Consider the following 19,998-nt stretch of genomic DNA (forward strand, 5'->3'; position numbering starts at 1 on the left):
ATAGTTTTGGAAATTACTTTTTTTTTTTTTTTTACTCAAATAATCACATGCTCTAAGCTGTAAGTAAAGTTTTTTTGTTTGTTTGTTTTTTTAATCCTAGTCAAAGAATAAAACTTTTTTTTCAGAGGCACATTATCTTAACTCCCTTCTCTTTGTTGCCTGGGACACTTGTATGCCCATGAAATAGTGACAAAAATGTGGTAGCCTCTTATTTACCCCTTTTGTGAAATATTGTGGGGCGTCTTTGCTTGCAAGGAGCAGAAGCATACTGAAGTTTGCATCAGAACAAGGGGTTTATTTTGTGGTTCATGGAAGCAAAAGAGAAGACAAGCACAAGCAGGCCTCAGGCAGGGTGACAGTGGGGCACTCTGGGGTGCTTTGGACCACCAGGTTTTTGTCATTAACATGGTTGTGCTTCCAGTTCAGCTCAATCTCTGTGGAGGGCTCAGTGTAGCCTGTAGGCTGGTTCCCCTGGGGTCCCAAGTTAAGGCAGTTGGCATGAGGCAGTAGAGCCATGTGATACCCATGTGAGCCCCATAGGGACTATGACTAGGAGCTTATCTTGGGCTGCAGGGAAATGATGGACCTCTTGCAGTAGGATTGCTGTGGGGCATAACCAGGTTGTTAGGCCCTTGTTGGCAGCTCTTAATGAGCCTCTATTCTCTTAGGGGCAGTCTTACCAGAAATGAGAGGGGTATTTTCTACATATATTTGAAAAGTGAATGTAAATATACTACAATACAGTAAAGTTAGAGAAATTCAGTAAATTATCAACCAGGGAAATATGTCCAGAAAGGTATAAACTGAAGTAATAGAAAATTTGAAAACAAGTTGCTTTTTTCTTAATATATGTTTCTCCTTTACTTATATGTTCTTTACTCATTCCTCACTGCTATTTTTATTTCTTCACTTTTTAAAAAAGATTTTATTTGAGAGAGTGTATACACTAGTGGGCAGAAGGGGAGAGGGAGAAGCAGACCCCCACTGAGTGTGGAGCCTGATGTGGGGCTTGATCCCAGGACCCTGAGATCATGACCTGAGCTGAAGGCAGACACTTAACCGACTGAGCCACCCAGCTGCCCTTATTTATTCATTTCTTAGTAGAAGTTGAGCAGTAGGCTGGATCTTTATCAAGCACTATTGGAAATGGCTAAAGTGTAAGGGAATGTCACATTTGACCTGCTCTCTGCATGGCCTGATGGTCCTATTTTATTTAAGTGGCAGATTTCTTGGAGTTACTGTAGCAGTCCTCCCTTTCCTGTGGGGGATGAGTTCCAGTATCCCCTCCAGTGCATACCTGCAACCATGGATAGTACCAAGCTTTATGTATACTGCATGGTTTCCTCTACATACACACCTGTGGTAAAGTTTCATTTATAAATTAGGCACAGCACGTGATTAACAACAATAACTAATAATAAGGTAGAACAATTATAACCATATACTACAGTGAATGTGGTCTCTCTTTCAAAATACCTTCTTGTACTATACTCACCCTTCTGGTGATGCTGGGAGCTGATAAAATGCCTGTATGAGATGAAGTGAAGTGAATGACATAGGCATTGTGACCTAGTGTTAGGCTGCTATTGACCTGATGACATATCTAAAAGAGGGTCGTTTGTTTCCAGACTGCCTTTGACCACAGATAACTAAGCCATGGAAAGTGAAACCACGGGAAAGGGGGGAACTACTGCATTTAAACTTCTCCTTTAGAAATGTAATAGAATTGCTGCAGCCTGGATATCAGAGGAAGGGGCAGTATAGACACTGCCCCCAGCCAACCATGGTGATGACTCTGAAAGCTTCAGCCAAGAGGATCCTATGCATTTCGGAAGCATTGCTGAATACAAATTTGAACTCCTTCTGCCAACATACATTACCTTAGACTTAGCCAAGTTGAAGTTCATCAGCCACTGGCTGCCCACACCTCTTTTAAGGCCCTCTGGAGCTCCCTAATGCCCTTTATGGTCTTACTATCCAAAACAAATAGTGTTATCATTAAGTGTGGCCAACTTACTGTCTTTTTCACTTCCAAATCATTAATAAATACATCTATCCAATAACATTAGCTTATAAGCAGGCCCCAGGGTGGTTCCCTGTTGACCTTTTCACTGGAAGACTTTTCACTGTGATTTTTCTTTCTCATTATCTAATCAGTCCATGACTATACATGGATCTTTAGTCTAGAAATACTCAGGGAAGAGCATGTACACATTGTAGTGCCTCAGGGCAGGGGCAGGGAATTATTGAGAAGTGGGGAGATCTGAAACCAGGTAAATCAGTTATTAATTTGGTATTCAAGATAGCTTTGCTTTTATATGTTATTTCTGACTATTGGAGCAGTTGTGTGCTTCCTAAGAGATCCGTGTCATAGAAGGAAAGCCTCTCAATGTAAAATATAAGAAATAACCAAAGGAAACTATAGCTGAGGACACACTAAGTAATGTTCTAATTGGAATTGTAGCCATTTAACAGAGTTCAGATTGTTGGGCTCTTCACTAGAAAAACTAATAAATTAACTATGGACTGCAAATAGTTGGTTAGCTTATTGATTATTAATGTAATTACTGACTGGGCTTCTTAAAATGGAGTATGCTTGCAGTATTGACTGAACAGGAATTTGAAAATTTTATCATTAGTAGGAAAAAACCAGCATTCTTATTCTTTAGAAGTTGAAAAGTCTTTAGAAGGTATGTTAAAGAGAGGTTTAGGAAACTGTCTTGCTATGTGTATAGAACAAACATAAATAAACCTGATTTGATATGTAAGACTTGTCAGAGTAAGTTAGAAGCAACGAGAGTAGTTGCCATGTCTCTCTTATCTCTTATCTGCCTCCTTCCCTTAAATATTTGTAGAGCACTGTTATGTGCAAGGCACAGTGCTGGGCACTATACAGCAGTGATTTCTTAGGTTTTTAGGGGTGCAGGCCTTTTTGAAAATTTGAAGAAAGGTGTTTGTTCTTTTCCCAGAAAATTCACACAATGTAGTGTTTCACATATAATTTCAGGTTTTGAAGGCTCTCCTAAGGCCCATATAGACTCCAGTTTAATACCTCTGCCATACAAGATAATAAAATACACAAGACAGGGCCCCTGGCCTTGATGAACTTCCAGAAGAAATATAGACAATATTCTTTATAATACCCATTTAATTATTTTATTGTTTGCAGTACAATAGTAATTGAGGGAAAGGGAGGGAGTACTAACTCAGCCTTGATAAACAGTTAAATTCTTCTACCTCTGTATTTGGTCTCTACTGTTATGAACCCTTTTCTTCTATGTCCTATTGCTTGGAAATGGATGATTCATAACCCTGTGCCCTATTTCAAGATTTTTTTTCAAGTGCTTTATAGAAAATTTCCCATATACTAGCTCCTTTGATTTTCTTAATACCTTAGGTAAGCAAGGCAGGTTATTTTCCCTTTTTTTTTTTTTGTTTAAAGTAGGCTCCATGCCCAGTGTGGAACCCAGTGCGGGGCTTGAACTTGCAACCCTGAGATCAAGATCTGAACTGAAATCAAGAGTCAGGTGCTTAACTGACTGAGCCACCCGGGGCCCCCCATATTCCTCATTTTTATAGCTGAGGCTACTGAGGCACAAACTACATGCCTTTCTCTAGGTCACACAGCTAATAAATGCAGAACTAGGACCTGAGATCACTCATGTACTGATGTGTTCACTTATTTGTACAGGCAGTTTTATATAGTTACATATTTACGAACTAGTAACTATGTGGTCAAGTGCTGTGCTTAGTGGCGCTGGTATAGTGAACATATAGTCATTCCTTCAAGGAGCCCATGGTCCACTCAGGGAGAGTAACAAAAAAGCCATCAGTGTTCAGTGTGGGAGGATAGGAAAACTCATAATTACCAGGCAGAATGATAAATGCCATAATATGCTTAAGCAATAGGTGCTGTGTGAGCAAAAGAAGGAGCACCTGATGTAGCTTTGGGCACAGGGAAGACTTCCTGAAGAGGGTAGCATCCAGATGGAGTAAGGTAGGACAAAGGGACAAGGAAGGATGTTTGGACCGGGAGAACAGTGTGTCAAAGCTCAGGGGTAAGGACAACTGGTGCATTCAGGAGGAGCTACCCTTGATTCAGTTGTGGTATGGACAGGGAGGTGGGGAGGGTATGAGACGAGGTTGGAAAGTAAGGTGGACTAGATCATGGAGCGCCCTAGCTTAAAGGAATTGAGAAGCTGGAAAGATGTAGAGTTAATAAAACTGGTGATTGATTGAGTGTGGGAAGGAAGGATAGAGAGATGGTCTGGCTTCCTCCCAGCTATCTGGCTTAGGAAACTAGGTCATTGTCATGTCATTCACTGAGACAGTGAGCCCAGGTGGTGGAAGATGCGTCTAGGGCATGAGGGAGGGGTGTGAGAGGTAGAGACTTGTTGAATTTGAGGGGCCCCTGGATAACCAGTTGGGTATGTTCCGAATCTTAGGAGAGAAATCTGGGCTGGAAATAAAGATTTGTGATTCATCAGCTCCTAATTAGTCTCAATGACTCCTCTGGTAATTGAAACCTTTGAAGTGGCTGAAGTTAACTCAAGGAGAGTATAAAATAAGAAGAGAAGGTTGATGAAAAACCATGGGGAGCTCCAGCATTTAAAGGCGGGGTGAGAAAAGAACCACATACAGGAAACTGAGTAGAGTGGTCAAAGGGAGAGGAGGTAAACCAGACGGAGGTGCTGAAGAAGGAGGGGGAGGTCACCTGTCAATGTGGTGCCATGTGTCCCTAGTCTTTGAAAAATTGGCAGTATGACCCACTGGTATAGGGTATGATCAAAGAAGCCATGGTCCCTACCAGCTCAGCAGTCTGCCCAGTAGCCTGGTTTATTTAAATGTTTTGAGATATGAGAAATAAGAGGAATTGCCTTTTGATTCTTAAATAGTAACATACATTTTATGTTTCTGAGTACATGCACTAGAGTTTTTTTTGTTCACTGATAACCTGTTTGCTTCATCTGTGAATGATACAGAATAGGATAGGGTTGTGAGAAATTAAATGAATAAACATAAATAGCTAGTATTGAGCCAAGTACACAGTAGGTAGTCAGTAAGTGGTTTTGTGTGTGTGTGCGTGTGTGTGTGTGTGTGTCTTTTCTTTCTCTTTTAATAGAGAACTTGCGCCTTGTAAAATTAAACTGTACTGTTTTGGAATTTGAGTTTTTTTATATGGCAGATTTCCATGAAGAAAAAAAATGTTGTAATTATTGATTGAATTGTGCTGTTAGAATTAGAATTAGGTTCATAACAAATAGGAACACTGTTTCATAAACTTGCAAACAAAACAAGCCAAGAATTGTACTTCCTATCCCCTCGTTGAATCTGGCCCTCTGTTTCAAATTAATTAGATTTTTGGATAACTGTGCTAAACTTTGTCACATCCTTATTAAAATTGTTTAAGGATTTTGAAGAGCATCTCAGAGGGACTCTGAAACTAATCTGAGTCTGGTACTGAAGATTCCATTAGCAATCACAAAACTGATTAATCTTTTACTCAGTTAGCTTATTGATTATTGCTGCAATTACTGCATGTAACAGATCCTGCCAGGAATAGCAGCGGAAAACACATTTTATGACTGCTGCTGATGTATTCAGTCTGAGCACAGTATTTTCTACTCTTTGTACCTAATTATTTTTGTATTTTTAAATGTGGGAACGCTTCTGTTCAGAAAGTGCTGTTGTTTTAGTGGTAAGGAGTTAACTTTTTAATTTCTCAACCTCTGGTAATGCATCATAGTTTATGAAGTACCATTGCAAACACCTTTGCTGCAGGTCGATTTCATGGCAACTCAAAATGTAATAAACTAGCTAGATTTACTCTCATTTGGAGGAAACTAGGGCTCAGTGAGGTTCAATGCCTGGCTACGTTGTAGATAGCAGAATCAGAATTGGCCCCCTTTCAGTCACTAAATATTTATTGAACACCTACTATGTGCAGGGCTCTGTGTCAGGAATAATAAAAGCCAGGATAGAATTATAGAGATTGCATTTGGGGTATTATTTGATTAGCTTCCAATTATGGCCCCATTAATGTTATTATAATGGTCACTTGAGGGGATCCCTGGGTGGCTTAGCAGTTTGGTGCCTGCCTTCAGCCCAGGGCATGGTCCTGGAGTCCCAGGATCAAGTCCCACATTGGGCTCCCTGCATGGAGCCTGCTTCTCCCTCTGTCTGTGTCTCTGCCTCTCTCTCTCTCTCTCTCTCTCTCTCTCTCTCTCTGTCTCTCATGAATCAATAAATAAATCTTTTTTAAAGAAAAGGTCACTTGGTCACTTTTCTGTCCAAGCCATATTAAATACCTTGGTGTACAAGATTGAGGTTTTTGTTTGTTTTCTTCAGTTTGTTTTGGGCTAGTGGAAGTCATTATTGCTTATTTTATCACTATGTAGAACAAAATTGGAAAAACTCTCTTTAAAAGGAGATTTTCGGGGATCCCTAGGTGGCTCAGCTGTTTAGCACCTGCCTTTGGCCCAGGGTGTGATCCTGGAGACCCAGGATTGAGTCCCACATCAGGCTCCCTGCATGGAGCCTGCTTCTCCCTCTGCCTGTGTCTCTGCTTCTCTCTCTCTCTGTATCTCTCATGAATAAATAAATAAAATCTTAAAAATAAATAAATAAAAGGAGATTTCTAAAAACTAAGAGACTACCCGGATCTAGAAAGAGCTTGCTCTGTAGCTTTGGGACTAGCCTCTTTCCCTCAGGTGAGTCTCATGGCACTCCTCTGGCCATGTGGCATCTTCGTTTTACACGAATAACCCAAGGCACAGCCAGTGTTTCTTCGCCGAGCTCATGTGCTGGGGAATGACCAGTACTCAGATTCCTACACTGGGGTCTTCTAATTCCCCCAAGTGCCTTGCTTGTCTTACTGGATGACACAGGCCCACGGCCTGCAAGGATTGCTCTGTGCCAGTAGGTATGCATGGCCCCACGCTGTATCCTTATTCCTTAGAAAAAGCTACATATGCAGCAGCCTGAGCTCTTGGGCTTGGTGCCTCATTGGCAGCCATCCAGTCCTCACATGGCCTACTCTTCAGACTCAGTTGCCTACGGTGGACCCAGACCATGGGTTTAATTACCACCCTTTGCAGTGTCTTTCTGATGGTGTCTTTGCTGTATGGATCACAAGAGTCTCTGTTAATACAGAGATCAAACCCAGTATTTTAGTGGGGAAAAAAATGTCCCTTGGATTTGGAAGGATTATAGAAAACAAAAAACAAATGCAACTGCTCGCTTTAGAAATACTGGCAAGTGCACACAATATCATTATTGTGACTGTTAATTGTAGCATAAAGAGATGGTTATAGATAGCTAAAAATTTTGTACAATGATTATAAAAGCATATATAGTTTGCCAGTTGATTTGGCACAGATCTGAAATGAAAAGGAAACCATATTTATTTATTTATTTTGTGAAGTAAATAAATAAAGTTGGAAAACAGGTCAATTTCATGCATGCAAGGTTTTATAGTAGGAAAAAAATGCATTGCACCTGTTCTGACCCTTTACATTTGAGGTTATTTGTTTTCAAAGTTGACCCCAAGCTCCAGTTTCAGACAACCCTGTAATTAATTTGTTAGATAAAGCATAAGGATATTTTATTTGTTTTGATTTCTAGGACGGTGGTGAAGTAGTACCTATTGTACATAGCAGTTAATTAAAGAAAAGCATTAACTATAGGAGAACAGCACCACTGCTGTTGTCTTGTATCAGTATAAGAAGGCAGTAATGTTTTTGACAGCCACTGATTGGAAAGTTGCTTGCAGCCTTCCAGAACCAGGGGGGTACATGCTGTGGATCAATAACCAGCAAATTTCCCATTAAAAAGGATACCTGAGCAATGTTCCAAATAGCCACTGGCATCTTAATTTTCCATGGAAACCTCAAATACTTGTGTGCCGAGGACAAGTCATTTTCGGACAATTTTTCCAGACTACTTGTTAACAGTTATTGCCGTCCCAAAAGGTTGACAGCTTACATGATGGATATTTCATTTACTTGTCATCACTGTTTGAGTAATGGCGAGCGGTATATTTCTGAGGTTTTAAGGAATATAGTCTCCTGAAAGACATTCAGCTTAGTATGTATTCCAGAGTGTATGTCACACATGTTTATGCCGTATGTATATAGGCTGTTACGTCCATAGAAGGAGAGGATCGGCGTCCTTTACAGTTTGGAAGCCCTTGGAGAGCAAGGTACACTTGTATCAGTCCATAGCTATCAGAAATCCACTTTATCTGTTCTTAGGACAAAGGGCCTTAGATTGTTAACTTGTGATTCCCAAGATGATGTAGAATTACATAGCTCCCCTTTATTTCTAAAAACAAAAACAAAAACCTTGATTTTGCAATAATATGCATAAAAGCTTTAGGAAGATGTATGTCTGTATCTTCTAAAAAATACTTCTTAGGAAAGTCAGCAAGTAATGATTATCAAGGAAGAATTTCCAAAAAAGTGGCAGTTACATAATATGTGTCTGTTTTAAATATAGATACAGCAAGAGTTAAAAGGAGAGATCTGCTCTGTGTGTGACAACCCCTCAAAACACAAAATCGGTGGTTTCTGTTGTTGATATTTTTCCGCCATGAGCATCACTTTGTCGTTCGCCAAATGTTAAAAGAAGTGAGGGCACAGAAGCCATCTCTAGGTCAGGTGGACATATATTCACCAATTAGCAAATTAAGGAAAAACAGGTATCAGACCGTAATACAACCTGGTGATTGAATTTGTGTTTATGAAGGAGTATGAAAGCTTTTTCATTTGGAACTGAATTTTTGGTGCCCAGAATTTTAAAGTGAAATTTACTCTATACTATTTACAGATAGACTCTATACTATTTATAAAAGTGAAGTATAAAAGATGTTTTCTTAAAACTGAGCTTTTTATCATATTAATCCTGTCATGTTTGGATGAATCATGTCTTGTTTGCTTGAGCACAGTTTCTATGGTTTAGATTTCCATTATCTGTACCGTTTATACACAAATATGTGTAATGTTTGATCTACTACCTGGCACATAGGTCCGAGCTAAATGTGAAGTGTCTTCATTTTGCTTTGCAAAACCCAGAGAAAAGAACAAGAGGCAATTTGAGAGATTTCCCCTAAAAAGCTTTGTGTAATTTTTGATACTTATCATTTTCAAAATATTTCTAGAGATTAAATGCTAAATTCTTAATCAACATTTTTACTTTTAAAGATAAATGACAGTGTGGAGGATAAATTATACTGGACTTTCAATCCTGAATATTCATTATAGTCATTTTTATGTGCAAATAGGAAAAAGTATTCTCGAGGCTGATATGTATATACCAGCAATTTACAAAAGTACTATGAATTAAACAACCCATAAGTGTCTGTTCCAGTATTCATACATTACTGAGTAATCTCTTTCTATAATCTCTTTGCAGTATTATTCCACAGTAATGGAACAGCAAGTAAATGGACAGTTAATAGAGCCTCTGCAGATATTTCCAAGAGGTAATGTTGAACAAATTCTAATCAACAATGATTATTTCAGTAAACTGTTTCATCAACAGTTATGTTTTCCAAAGGTTTAAATGCACATAACATGATGTTTAGCTCTTAATTTGAAAAAACAAAAGAAGTATTCATTATCGTGGGGATTGCAGGCTGTATTATAGTTATGGCAGATAAAATATCTAATTTACTAGAGTAAATTAAACTAACTAGATTGTTTTTTGTTTTTGAAGTACATACTTACATTCGCTTAAAGAACTCTTTGGGGCCCACATGGTTTCTAAACCAAGGCAAATGAATGACTTTAATTTCAGATATTTATAAATTGTGGCTCATGATGGTAGCCAAAGCTGCTGTTGAGGAGAAAGCTTTCAGCTGGTACAGAAGTGAAGCTTTACTGCAGGTTTTTAGGAGAGAATTGATAATGTTTGGTGCTTGGTTTTGGGGGGTGGCATTTTCCAGATAACAGAAAAATCTTCATAAATGGGAATTTAATTGTTATGTTTCCAAAAATGTTAGCTGATGAGGGTAAGCATTGGTGAATCACCTAGTCAAATAATACTCCTTTTCCATTTTAGATTGGTAGAACTAGCATTGTATCAGATACAGTTGATCAGCTGTAATATAAATGTTCCCTCAAAATTTGAAGAATAGGAAAAAAGAACAGTTTAATTAACCACTTAATATAAATCATCAAGTCTTTCCCCCACTATACTTTGCCCTACTTGGAATTAATATTTTCTAATTGATGGAGCAGATAAGGAAATGCTGTAACTTTTCTAGAAGTAACTTAATTGAAATCATTAAAAGTTAAGCTTACCTTTGTTAACTGATACTGTACAAATAATCATGATACGGGTTTTTCAATTAAACATTCTAGACTTTCATTACCTGTAACTCTCTGAAGTTGAGTGGCTCAATTAACCAGTAGATTCTTATTTACACCGATCAAGTCTCCAAAGGCAGCCAACTCAGCCAGCCCACAGGAAGGTCTGAGTTCAAGAGTTATGCCTTTGTAGCATGAAGGTGGGCAGTGGGATTGGGAGTACTTAGTACATTATTAATAATAATGTATCAAAGAGCTAAGTGAGTAAATGAAATTGAGCTATTGATAGTGTGTCTGAAACAAAAATTATGATTAATCCACTTCTGTTGTATCTCAAGACTGAAAACTAAAATAGAAAAAGCGGAAAGAAAAGCAGATGTTGCCATTTCTGTGCATAGGCCAGTAACAAAGGATGCAGATCATTTCTTGTTATCTTCTGTGACGGGAGAATTTGGACAAGTTTCAAAATTGTTTCTCCACAAAGAATACTATTTTTACCACCTGAAAATTTCCATTCACTGTTTCCCTACTTGACTTTATCACTGTTGTTGTAGCAAACTCTAGTACGGTGACCTGGAAAGTTCTGATGCTGTGGGTCTTTGTGGTACCACCCCTCCCCCCCCAGTATTTAGTTCTCTTCATCCAAAATCTAAGTTTCAGTTTTTTTCTTTTATTTTGTGCTACCAGTCCTTGGCAGTCTTCTTGTCTACACCATTGTGCTGCCTCTCATGGTGTTAACAACTGTTTTTAGACATCTGTTCTGTAGGCACTAATATTGCTTTCAGTGTTATCATTTCTCATTCTCTTGACATTTCTGCCTATTAAGCATTATCGATTCCATTGTATAGATGAGAATATGCAGGTTCAGAGAGGTTAAGTAACTTCAGAGTACATAGCAGCCCATAAGTGGTTAAAGTAAGTTATTCTCAATATTCTTTGAGTAAGAAATTTGTTCAAATTATAATTTGCTTAAAATGAAAGGACATATAAATGAAAATATTCATGGAATGTGATGGGGATAGTCTGGAGGGGGGTTGGTAGGAGTATAGAGAACAGTATTATAGGGAGAAGATACTTAAAAGAAGACAGTATGTGAGATGTGATCATCACATGTAGTCCTAACACAGACCTGTTAGGCTCCAATAAATCATTAAATAAAGTTCTTCCAAGCCAGATTTGAATTTTCTTAAATATGAGACTCAGTCTCCCTGTCTCTATGGTTTCTTGGATGTTATTGTATAACATCCATTTTTATTTTATTTATTTATTCATTTTTAAAGATTTTTTTCAAACAATTTTATTTATTGGAGACAGAGCAAGCCAGCACAAGCAAGGGGGAGGGGGCAGAGGGAGAGGGAGAGGGAGAGGGAGAGAACCAGATTCCCGGCTGAGTGTGGAGCCCAATGCAGGTCTCCATCTTACAACCCTGAGATCATGACCTGAGCAGAAATCAAGAGTCAGATGCTCAACTGACTGAGCCACCCAGGCACCTCTGTACAACTAACTCATTTTAGTTTTCTGTAGTCTTGCTCTTTGCTTTCTTACCTATATTTTATAAATGAGATTAATACAAACTTATACAAGGATATAGACATATTGGGTAGATTACCTGGGTTAATACATGTTTGATCAGAGGCTCCCAGACCTTAGTTTCTTTGGTCAGGCCCTATGCTAAAAAGAATTTCTAGAGTGAACTAGTGAGAAAGAGCAGAGAAGACAATTTTGTTCTAACATCAGGTGTTCTCCTCATTCCAAGTAAGATTACACTTGCCTTGGATGGTAACTCCCAGCTCATGGCTGTGCTCTCTGTAGTTAAAAAATACGTTACATATTAATAAGTATGAAAAATTACTAGTTTTATGTAACTTTTAACTGCATAACTTTAGGAAATGTGAGGTTAGTGGGTTTTTTGAATACTGTTTAGATTTCCAGTCATAAAGGTTTGAGAAGCCAATTGAGTAACGAGGCAGATGTTTTAAGGTAAGAGGTAAGACTTGATGTCTGTCTCTAATTCCTTAGTTAGTCACTTTCTTATTAAATGAAGTTCAGGGGATCCCTGGGTGGCTCAGCGGTTTGGCGCCTGCCTTTGGCCCAGGGCGTGATCCTGGAGTCCCAGGATCGAGTCCCATGTCGGGCTCCCGGCATGGAGCCTGCTTCTCCCTCCTCCTGTGTCTCTGCCTCTTTCTCTCTCTCTCTCTCTGTCTATCACAAATAAAAATAAATAAATAAATCTTTTAAAAAAATAAAATAAAATAAATGAAGTTCATGAACGTACTGGGTACTTAAGTGTAAATACTGTGAAGTGTTGTCTTAGGAAGTATTTAATGGTCCCTCAAGGCCAGGCATCAAATGTATGTGACTTTTGTTTTGTTCAAAAAGTTAATTTCCATTTTATGGAAAGAAGTTTGGAATCTAATTTTAATGTATTTTTGGAAAAACAAAAGTTCTTTATTAAGGTTTAGATATATTTTCTAGGAAAATAACAATAAACTTGAATATACTCAAAATATACAAAATTAAAGCAACTGATAGGCTCTGTATTTATTATCCACATCTTCTCATTATTAAACTGCTTTTCTTTCTGTCAGAAACAGAGGAAGAATACATGTACCTCAGAGAGGAGAAAAAAATAAAATGTATCCTTCCCCAAACAATCAATCAAAATTGACAGCCCTTTAACATACAATATATAGGCACTGTAGTTTTCAGATGGAAACAGCCTATAAAATGGGTAGGACACACTTGTATTTTTAACATTTGATGAAGAAGCATTTGCTGTATTGGAAAAGTGCTACCCTGTAACTCAGGGTGATGTCCGGAAATTAATATTATTTTTCCTGCCTGGCACTGCTTTATCTTTAGATTTAAATACTAGAGGATGTCAAAATTTGAAAAAAAAAAGTAAAATTAATGATATCACTGTATTTTAATAAATTTGACTACTTATTGCTGTGCAAACTGGTATTCAAACTTGAATATTCCATTTTAGATTCTCTAGCCATCTTTCTGGCATCAAAAGACCCTTTTCTCCCTACCCATCTCCCCCCAAAACCTAGCTATTTTCAAAGTAGTTTAAGTGATAGCAGATATACAATGTAATAGAGTTGAGGAAAGATTGCAGAAATTTGAATTATGAAAGGAATCTAATCATTTTAGCTCAGTTAACTTGATTTTTATATGTTTTAAGCAGAAATTGGAATTTATATGAGGTGGTGTCAGAAAGCTCTTTGCATTTATAAATGCTCACTCCTGCAAGTTAAAAACCCTGGTTCATAATTCCCACTTTGGGTCTTGGGAGCCACTTTTCAATCATTTCTCTCTGCTAATTTTGGTGTCACCCTCATTTCTTTTTAAACGATTCATTTTGAGCAAATTTGTAAATGGCCCTGATGTGTTCTACAATTTAGTCAATTACTGTTTCAGCCTGCAAGCCTCCTGGGGAACGGAACATACATGGCCTGAAGGTACGAATTTCAATAATTGTTTCAGTAAAGTTAGATGGATTTGTAATGCTGTGTTCCACTTATTGAAATGTCAAATAAAACTGCACTTTCTCAAGCTCTGACAAGCGATTCTTTTTTTTTTTTTTTTTTTTTAAACAGGATGTGGAGGGGGATTCATTTGTAGTATTTGCTCAGTATGTGTACATATTTGGATCAAAGGGTTTTGGTGCCATATTTTTTTATTATTTGGAATTTTTTTTTGTCCATTTCTTCAGGATGATTCTAGGTATATTGTCCACAAAGATTTATTTGGATGAAAATATAGACTTCAATTCAGTGATTAATTAAGCACATAAGCATATTGCACACAGAATACCCTCCTCTTCTTTTGACATATTTATGTTAGAATCATATATCGATTTAATGTCTTTTCCTTGTTCTGTGTCTTTTGAATTCTGGATTTCTGCTTACAGCTTTACATTTGAAAGAAAAGCTGGCTATTGTATTAGATTCAAGCATTTTATAATTAATTATTTGGGCCTCATTTTTCAGTGAATAAGAAACATTCTACAGTGTTCTGTTTGGCTTTACATTTGGAAGGGTGTGAAAACTTGAGGTTCACCACTAACCTCTGAATGTATTCTTTATGTTCTTTTTTTGAACATACTGTTTTGTATATGAAACAAAACAAAGCAGTGAATTGAATTCAGTTCTAGATGGTGATTGAAAATTTCCCATTTATCTCTTCTTTGTTCAATGCTGTTTAAGTATTTGAATAGTGACAGGAAAAGTGTATTATGTAATATACGGGTTGTACAGTTCTGTAACCTATATACTGAATAGACTCCAACCGTGGGTCTATCTAGCAACAAGCTAATTAACCTTCATAGTGAAATGAGAAATTTGTGGCAAATTATAGGTTAATTGGAACTGTGTCCTCAGAACACAAGACTGATGGAGATTCTTTCTTCCTTGTAGGTGAATACCCGAGCTGGACCCTCTCAACACGGCAGCCCAGCAGTCTCTGATTCACTTCCAAGCAATAGGTGAGGGCAAGCAAGTGAAGTGTGCCCATGAGCATGCTGATCTGCAGATTGGGGGTGGGGAAGAGGCCCATGGGATGACCCTTCTTTTCTGTAAGACCAGATGAATGCGTATATGGCTAAGAAGAAATTTGACCAGTTGAGTCACCATAGCTACATGTTGACTAGAGAGAAAGAGCCTCACTGAGAAAGATGGAACGAGGTATTTTCAGCTATTAATTTTGATCTATAGAATGGTACTCCTTCAGTCTCCAACTTATACAGAAAAATCAGTGCCTTTGACCTCAGTGCCATTTATGCCTTGATTATCTGGTTCATAAATTGTATCAGGCTCATTATTTTTTTCTTGCTTGCCTATCTTTTGGCAGTATTGTTATCCCCTGACATCTTTACTAGAAAGAGGCAAGGAAAGAGTGAAGGAGTAAAATTTAGATGGACCAGCCACGTTGTTCTTTTTGTATCTTTGGTCATATGAAGATTGATGCTATTTATAGAAGGAAGATAATCTTCATTAATTCATGCTAACAGTGCCCCGACACTGGCATGAGGATACTAAATAAAGACTTGAGAGCCTTTTCACAGTGTTCTTCTGATAGGCCTGAAATCTTACTTCCAGATTTTCATGGTCCTCAAGTAAGAAGGAGCAACCTGCTTAAGCTGATAGAATTCTGAGTCATCCTAGTTATACTGTGGTTATTCAGCCAGTAAGCTTCCCTACTGTGCCTGAAGATGACACTGTGGAGGTGATGCTCTGTATGTATGTATTCACACTGGTGATTGAAAAGCCAGCATCAAGCTACCCTTCCATTCTGTGTCCAGGTTCTTCTGGGTTTGGAGCTGTAACCAATATTGCCTTTTATTGGCTGAGATGTAGTTTGGGTTTCTCCTCTTCCTTCCCTACTCCTCCTTAACCCAGAGTCTTCATTCTTTTTGCCAGAGGGCTTTACTGTAGATAATTTAAAGTCTCGCCTTCTGACTCTCTTTTTTACTCTACTGTCCCCCGCCCCCCCTCCACCTTCCACTCAAAGTTGCTTCTTTGATTGCTTTATTGTAGTGTCAGGATATCTACTCACCAGCTTTCTTGCAGTGAACACACGACTTTTAGAGTGTGTTTCCCACTTAAGCAATTTATTCTGTCTTCAAGTACACTTAGCCTGGTTATTCATTGGAGGTGCATCTGTCCTTGTGGGCACAAGGGGTAGGTCTCTTAGTCCTCATTTGAGAGCTTGACCCTGGCCCAGCAGTGTGGAGACACTGGGCTGAGAGCCACTTGTTACATTCAGTTCAAAGAAGGCCAGGCATTTCATTTTCACCACTACTTTCAGAAAAGTTGTTACTCACCCAGACTCACCATGAGCCTTGAGGAGAAACCAGGTCTTTCCCTGGTATCTTAGGTCCCATTTCATCATAGAATAAAAAGCAGGATAGAGTTGAAAAAAATGGTAAGGCAGAGATGGGGCAGGGTAACTTTTTAGTTCTCTGAGATTTAGTGTTAACAGCATGAATAAATTAGCTTGGTTTTTAAAGAATGACTGTGTATATTCACTGACTGTCATAAAATTTCCGGGTTGGACAGAAATTTGGAAACTGTCTGATCTAGTAGTACTCAGCCCTTTGGTATAGCATCTTTGCTTACCTGTGTGACAGCCTCCCCGCTAGTGATGGTGGCTTCCTCCGGTAGGGACTTCTGTTATGGGAGGAATGCAGTTTGAAGGAGACCTATCATAGATTTTAATATACCACCCTAGGTTGGCCATGTTCTATGTCTCTTGTTGACAATTAACCAAAAGTATTTATTGAGTGCCACTTATTCAGTAGGTGCTGTCCTATGCACGAGAAATACAATGTGGTCTGCCTGTACAGCTTGCTATCTAATGGACATACAGAAAAAAATATATACAATCACACCTTATAATTAGTGTTTTAAAGGAAGTAAGCAGGTTTTGAAGTAAGCAGGTTTTGAACATATTCCTGCCCAGAAAACTGGGCATTTAGACAGCCTGCTCAGAGACTCATTCTTGGGAGGAGAGTGACATTCTGTTGAGGCCTGCAGGAGGGTAAGGGCCAGCAGAGGGCATTTAAGAGGGAGCGGGGAGCATCAGGAAGGCCCTATGGTGGAAAAGGAGCACACCGTGTTCATAAGCAGGCCAGTCTGGTTGGGGTGGAGGGGGTGGTGTGGAGAGATGGGGGCGGGGAGGAGAACATTGGAGTGACAGGCGAGAAGGAGGTAGACCGGAGCTGGATCAGCAGGGCCTTATGTTTGAGTTTTCCTCTTGGTGTATTGGCATTGGTGAGCCATCAGATGGTTTTCAGGAGTCCTGTGGCCAGCTCTGTTTATAAAACATCCTCTGCTGTGGGGAATGAGTGGAGAAGCACCCATCTCACCCTGCTCTGTTTTGGTGCTTGATTCCCCACACCTTGCCAAACGGTCACCCAGGCTCTTCCTGAATATGCCTTGCAGCATGAATGTACTTTATTCGCCATGGCAGCCTGTCCATTTTCACATAGCTCTGTCTTCGAACTTTCTTTGTCACGAGCTGAGGTTGGTCCCCCTTTAGCACCCACTTATAAAGATTTCGTTTGGCCCCCAGAGCACAGCTGTTCCCTCTCCTAGGTCGCTCTTCCCGTCGTCTTCCCTGCAGATGTACTTCTATAGATTTCCTGTCTCGGCAGATTTTCCCACACTCACCTGGTTGCTAACTTGCTGGGCATCCTTCACTGCCTCCTGGGCCTCCCTCTATGCCACATCAGTCCCTACATCTGTCCCTTCCGAGTCACTCTGGAGTCCGTCCACTTGTCAGCAGCCTGTCGCTGCCGAAGCAGTTGGGACTCTGGGGATTGCTGTGGCAGACATCTGCTGGCTTCCTCCTCCAGTCTTGCTCTGTGCAGTCCCTCCCCATACCACGGCCAGGGGAATCTTACTGACACTCACTCTGAGCCCATCATTCCCCGTTTACAGCTGCTCATTGCACCTCAAAACCTTCAGGACAGCGTATAGCCTTGGCTGCAATGGAGCAGTGGCCTTTCACATGTAGGCCTCTGCCCTCTTTGCCCCTTCCTACCTGACATTCTAGCTTTGCTGATGAATGTGTGGTGCCCTCAGTGGATCATGCTTTCTCTTACTCCTGGACCTTCCTGCTTTCCTCCTTTTTTATCCCCTCCTTCATATTCAGTCTGGCCAGTCTCGGTCATCTTTGAGGAACCAAGCTATTATCGTCTTCTGATGATTGCCCACCTCCTGCTGTATACCAGGCGCCTACTCTATGAATTTCCCTAATCCCCTGGTGCCTGCTTTTACTGTGGCAGTTAGCACGTTGTGTGTTACAATCACTTCTGTCCCCCAATAGATTCTGTACTCTTTGAGGGCAGTGACTGTAGCATATTCATTATTGAATTCCCAATTCCCAGTATGATGCTTGCCACATAGGAGATAGTCAATAATGCTTGAATGAATGAGTGGATGAACAAATTTATATTCCCTCTAACTCTTGTCTCTGAATTAAATTCTCCCAAACTCATTCAAGCCTTTCCGATACATTATTTCTAGTCCCCTCACCCATTTCCTCTTCTTTAGATGTCTCAATGTCCCTCTTAAAGTATTTTACCAAGGTTACAATAACATCACATTTAAACTTAAAATGTTTTAAAAAGTGATTTTTGGATAGCCCAAGTCACTGTGATCATTAAAGATAAACAAAATATTGAGTAAATTGAGGAACAAGAAAATAGCCAGAATTTTTTCTTTTAGTGCGACCAAGTGGTAGTCAGACATTGTTATAATGAATGAAATCAGCATTCTCCTGTTACTCTCAAAGCATGAATCAGTTTTTGCCTTAGGTGGATGACTGTTTATTAAACTGAGTTTACTAAGCCACATGGTGTTGCTAGGCCATAATTACTGAATTCAAGTCCCACTGCCAATTCAGGGCCTTTCCTAAATATTGTGGCTTTCTCCTTCTATAAAATCAAGATGATTAAACTTTTCATCTATCTATCTCTGGTGTTAGGAAGATTGATGAAACTGTATTAAGGAATCACATTTTGTTTCTTGGATGAAAGATGTTTTGTAAATGCAATGAATCAAAACGTTATTATTTCAAGTTGTATGACATTATGGAGTATCTGTGGAGAAACCTTGCCTTGGCATTGTTTGGTTATTTCTATTTTTACAATAGTTGTAACTGTTAAATTGGGAGTCATCTGTGGGAATACAAGGGTCTAAATATTTCCCAGGATAAAAAAGTATGTGTGTATGTGTGTGTGTGTGTGTGTGTGTGTGTGTAAGAGAGACAGACTGAGGAGGCTTGAACCCTAGTTTCCTTGATAAATTATTCCCACAGGGCTATAGTTGCTGTGAGGATTAAATCAGGATAATAAGTAATAGCATTTAGCACCATGCCTAGCACATGGTATCATCCAGTAAATGATAGCTGCTATTATTATTTTCTTAACTGGATTGATTTTGGCAGTTTATTTTTTGATATTTGTTTCTACTTTGGTCTTATTCTACAAAATTCTTTTTTTAAAACTATTTATTTATTTATTTATTTATTTATTTGAGAGAGAGAGAGAGACAGAGAGAATCGGGGGATAGGGGCAGAGGAAGAGGGAAGAGCAGACTCCACACTGAGCAGAAAACCCATCCCAGAGTTGGATCCCAGGACCCCGAGATCATGACCCCAGCTGAAGGCAGCCTCTTAACCAACTGAGCCACCCAGGCACCCCTCATTCTACAGAATTCTTAACTGCCACTTCAGGATGTGAATTCTTAGACTTGGGAGTACCTTATTGAAGTTTAGAATCCTTGGTTGAGGGCATGTTTTATAAAATATGGAGAAAGCAGGGACTGAGGCTCCATAGTCTGTGTTTGACCATAGCAGAAGTTTAAGAAGTATTTAGGAAGAAGAATAATCATAACTTGAAATAGCAAGTGTGGTCAAACTCAAAGTCTGGGGTCTCTCTCAAATATAACTTACTAAAGGTACCAATTGAATGTGTGTGTATGTGTGTCTGTGACGGCCGTATAATAAATCACAACCAAAGCCACGGCCTCCATTTGTCAAACACTTAGCACACACCAAGTCACTGGGAAGGGCATATATAGAGGAGATAAAGATGTGGTTTGTGTTCTTGGGGATCTTCCAGTCTTAGGGGAGGGTGTAATGGAAAGAAAAGCATCTGTGCAGGTAACTTAACACAAGGGAG

General features: G+C 39.2%; 1 protein-coding gene across 8 annotated transcripts in view; it reads left to right on the forward strand.

Moving 5' to 3' along the window:
- The window catches only part of MAP2K5 (mitogen-activated protein kinase kinase 5), a 255,259-nt gene that overhangs the window by 26,870 nt on the left and 208,391 nt on the right, over positions 1 to 19,998 (forward strand). For all 8 annotated transcript variants that reach the window (XM_072809330.1, XM_072809331.1, XM_072809329.1 and 5 more), the window contains 3 exons: positions 9,412 to 9,481; positions 13,731 to 13,771; positions 14,729 to 14,796. In XM_072809330.1, the coding sequence (XP_072665431.1) occupies positions 9,412 to 9,481; positions 13,731 to 13,771; positions 14,729 to 14,796 (179 nt within the window). The remainder of the gene's footprint in view (positions 1 to 9,411; positions 9,482 to 13,730; positions 13,772 to 14,728; positions 14,797 to 19,998) is intronic.

The sequence above is a fragment of the Canis lupus genome, chromosome 32, assembly GCF_048164855.1.
Source record: "Canis lupus baileyi chromosome 32, mCanLup2.hap1, whole genome shotgun sequence".
NCBI classification, from domain to species: domain Eukaryota; kingdom Metazoa; phylum Chordata; class Mammalia; order Carnivora; family Canidae; genus Canis; species Canis lupus.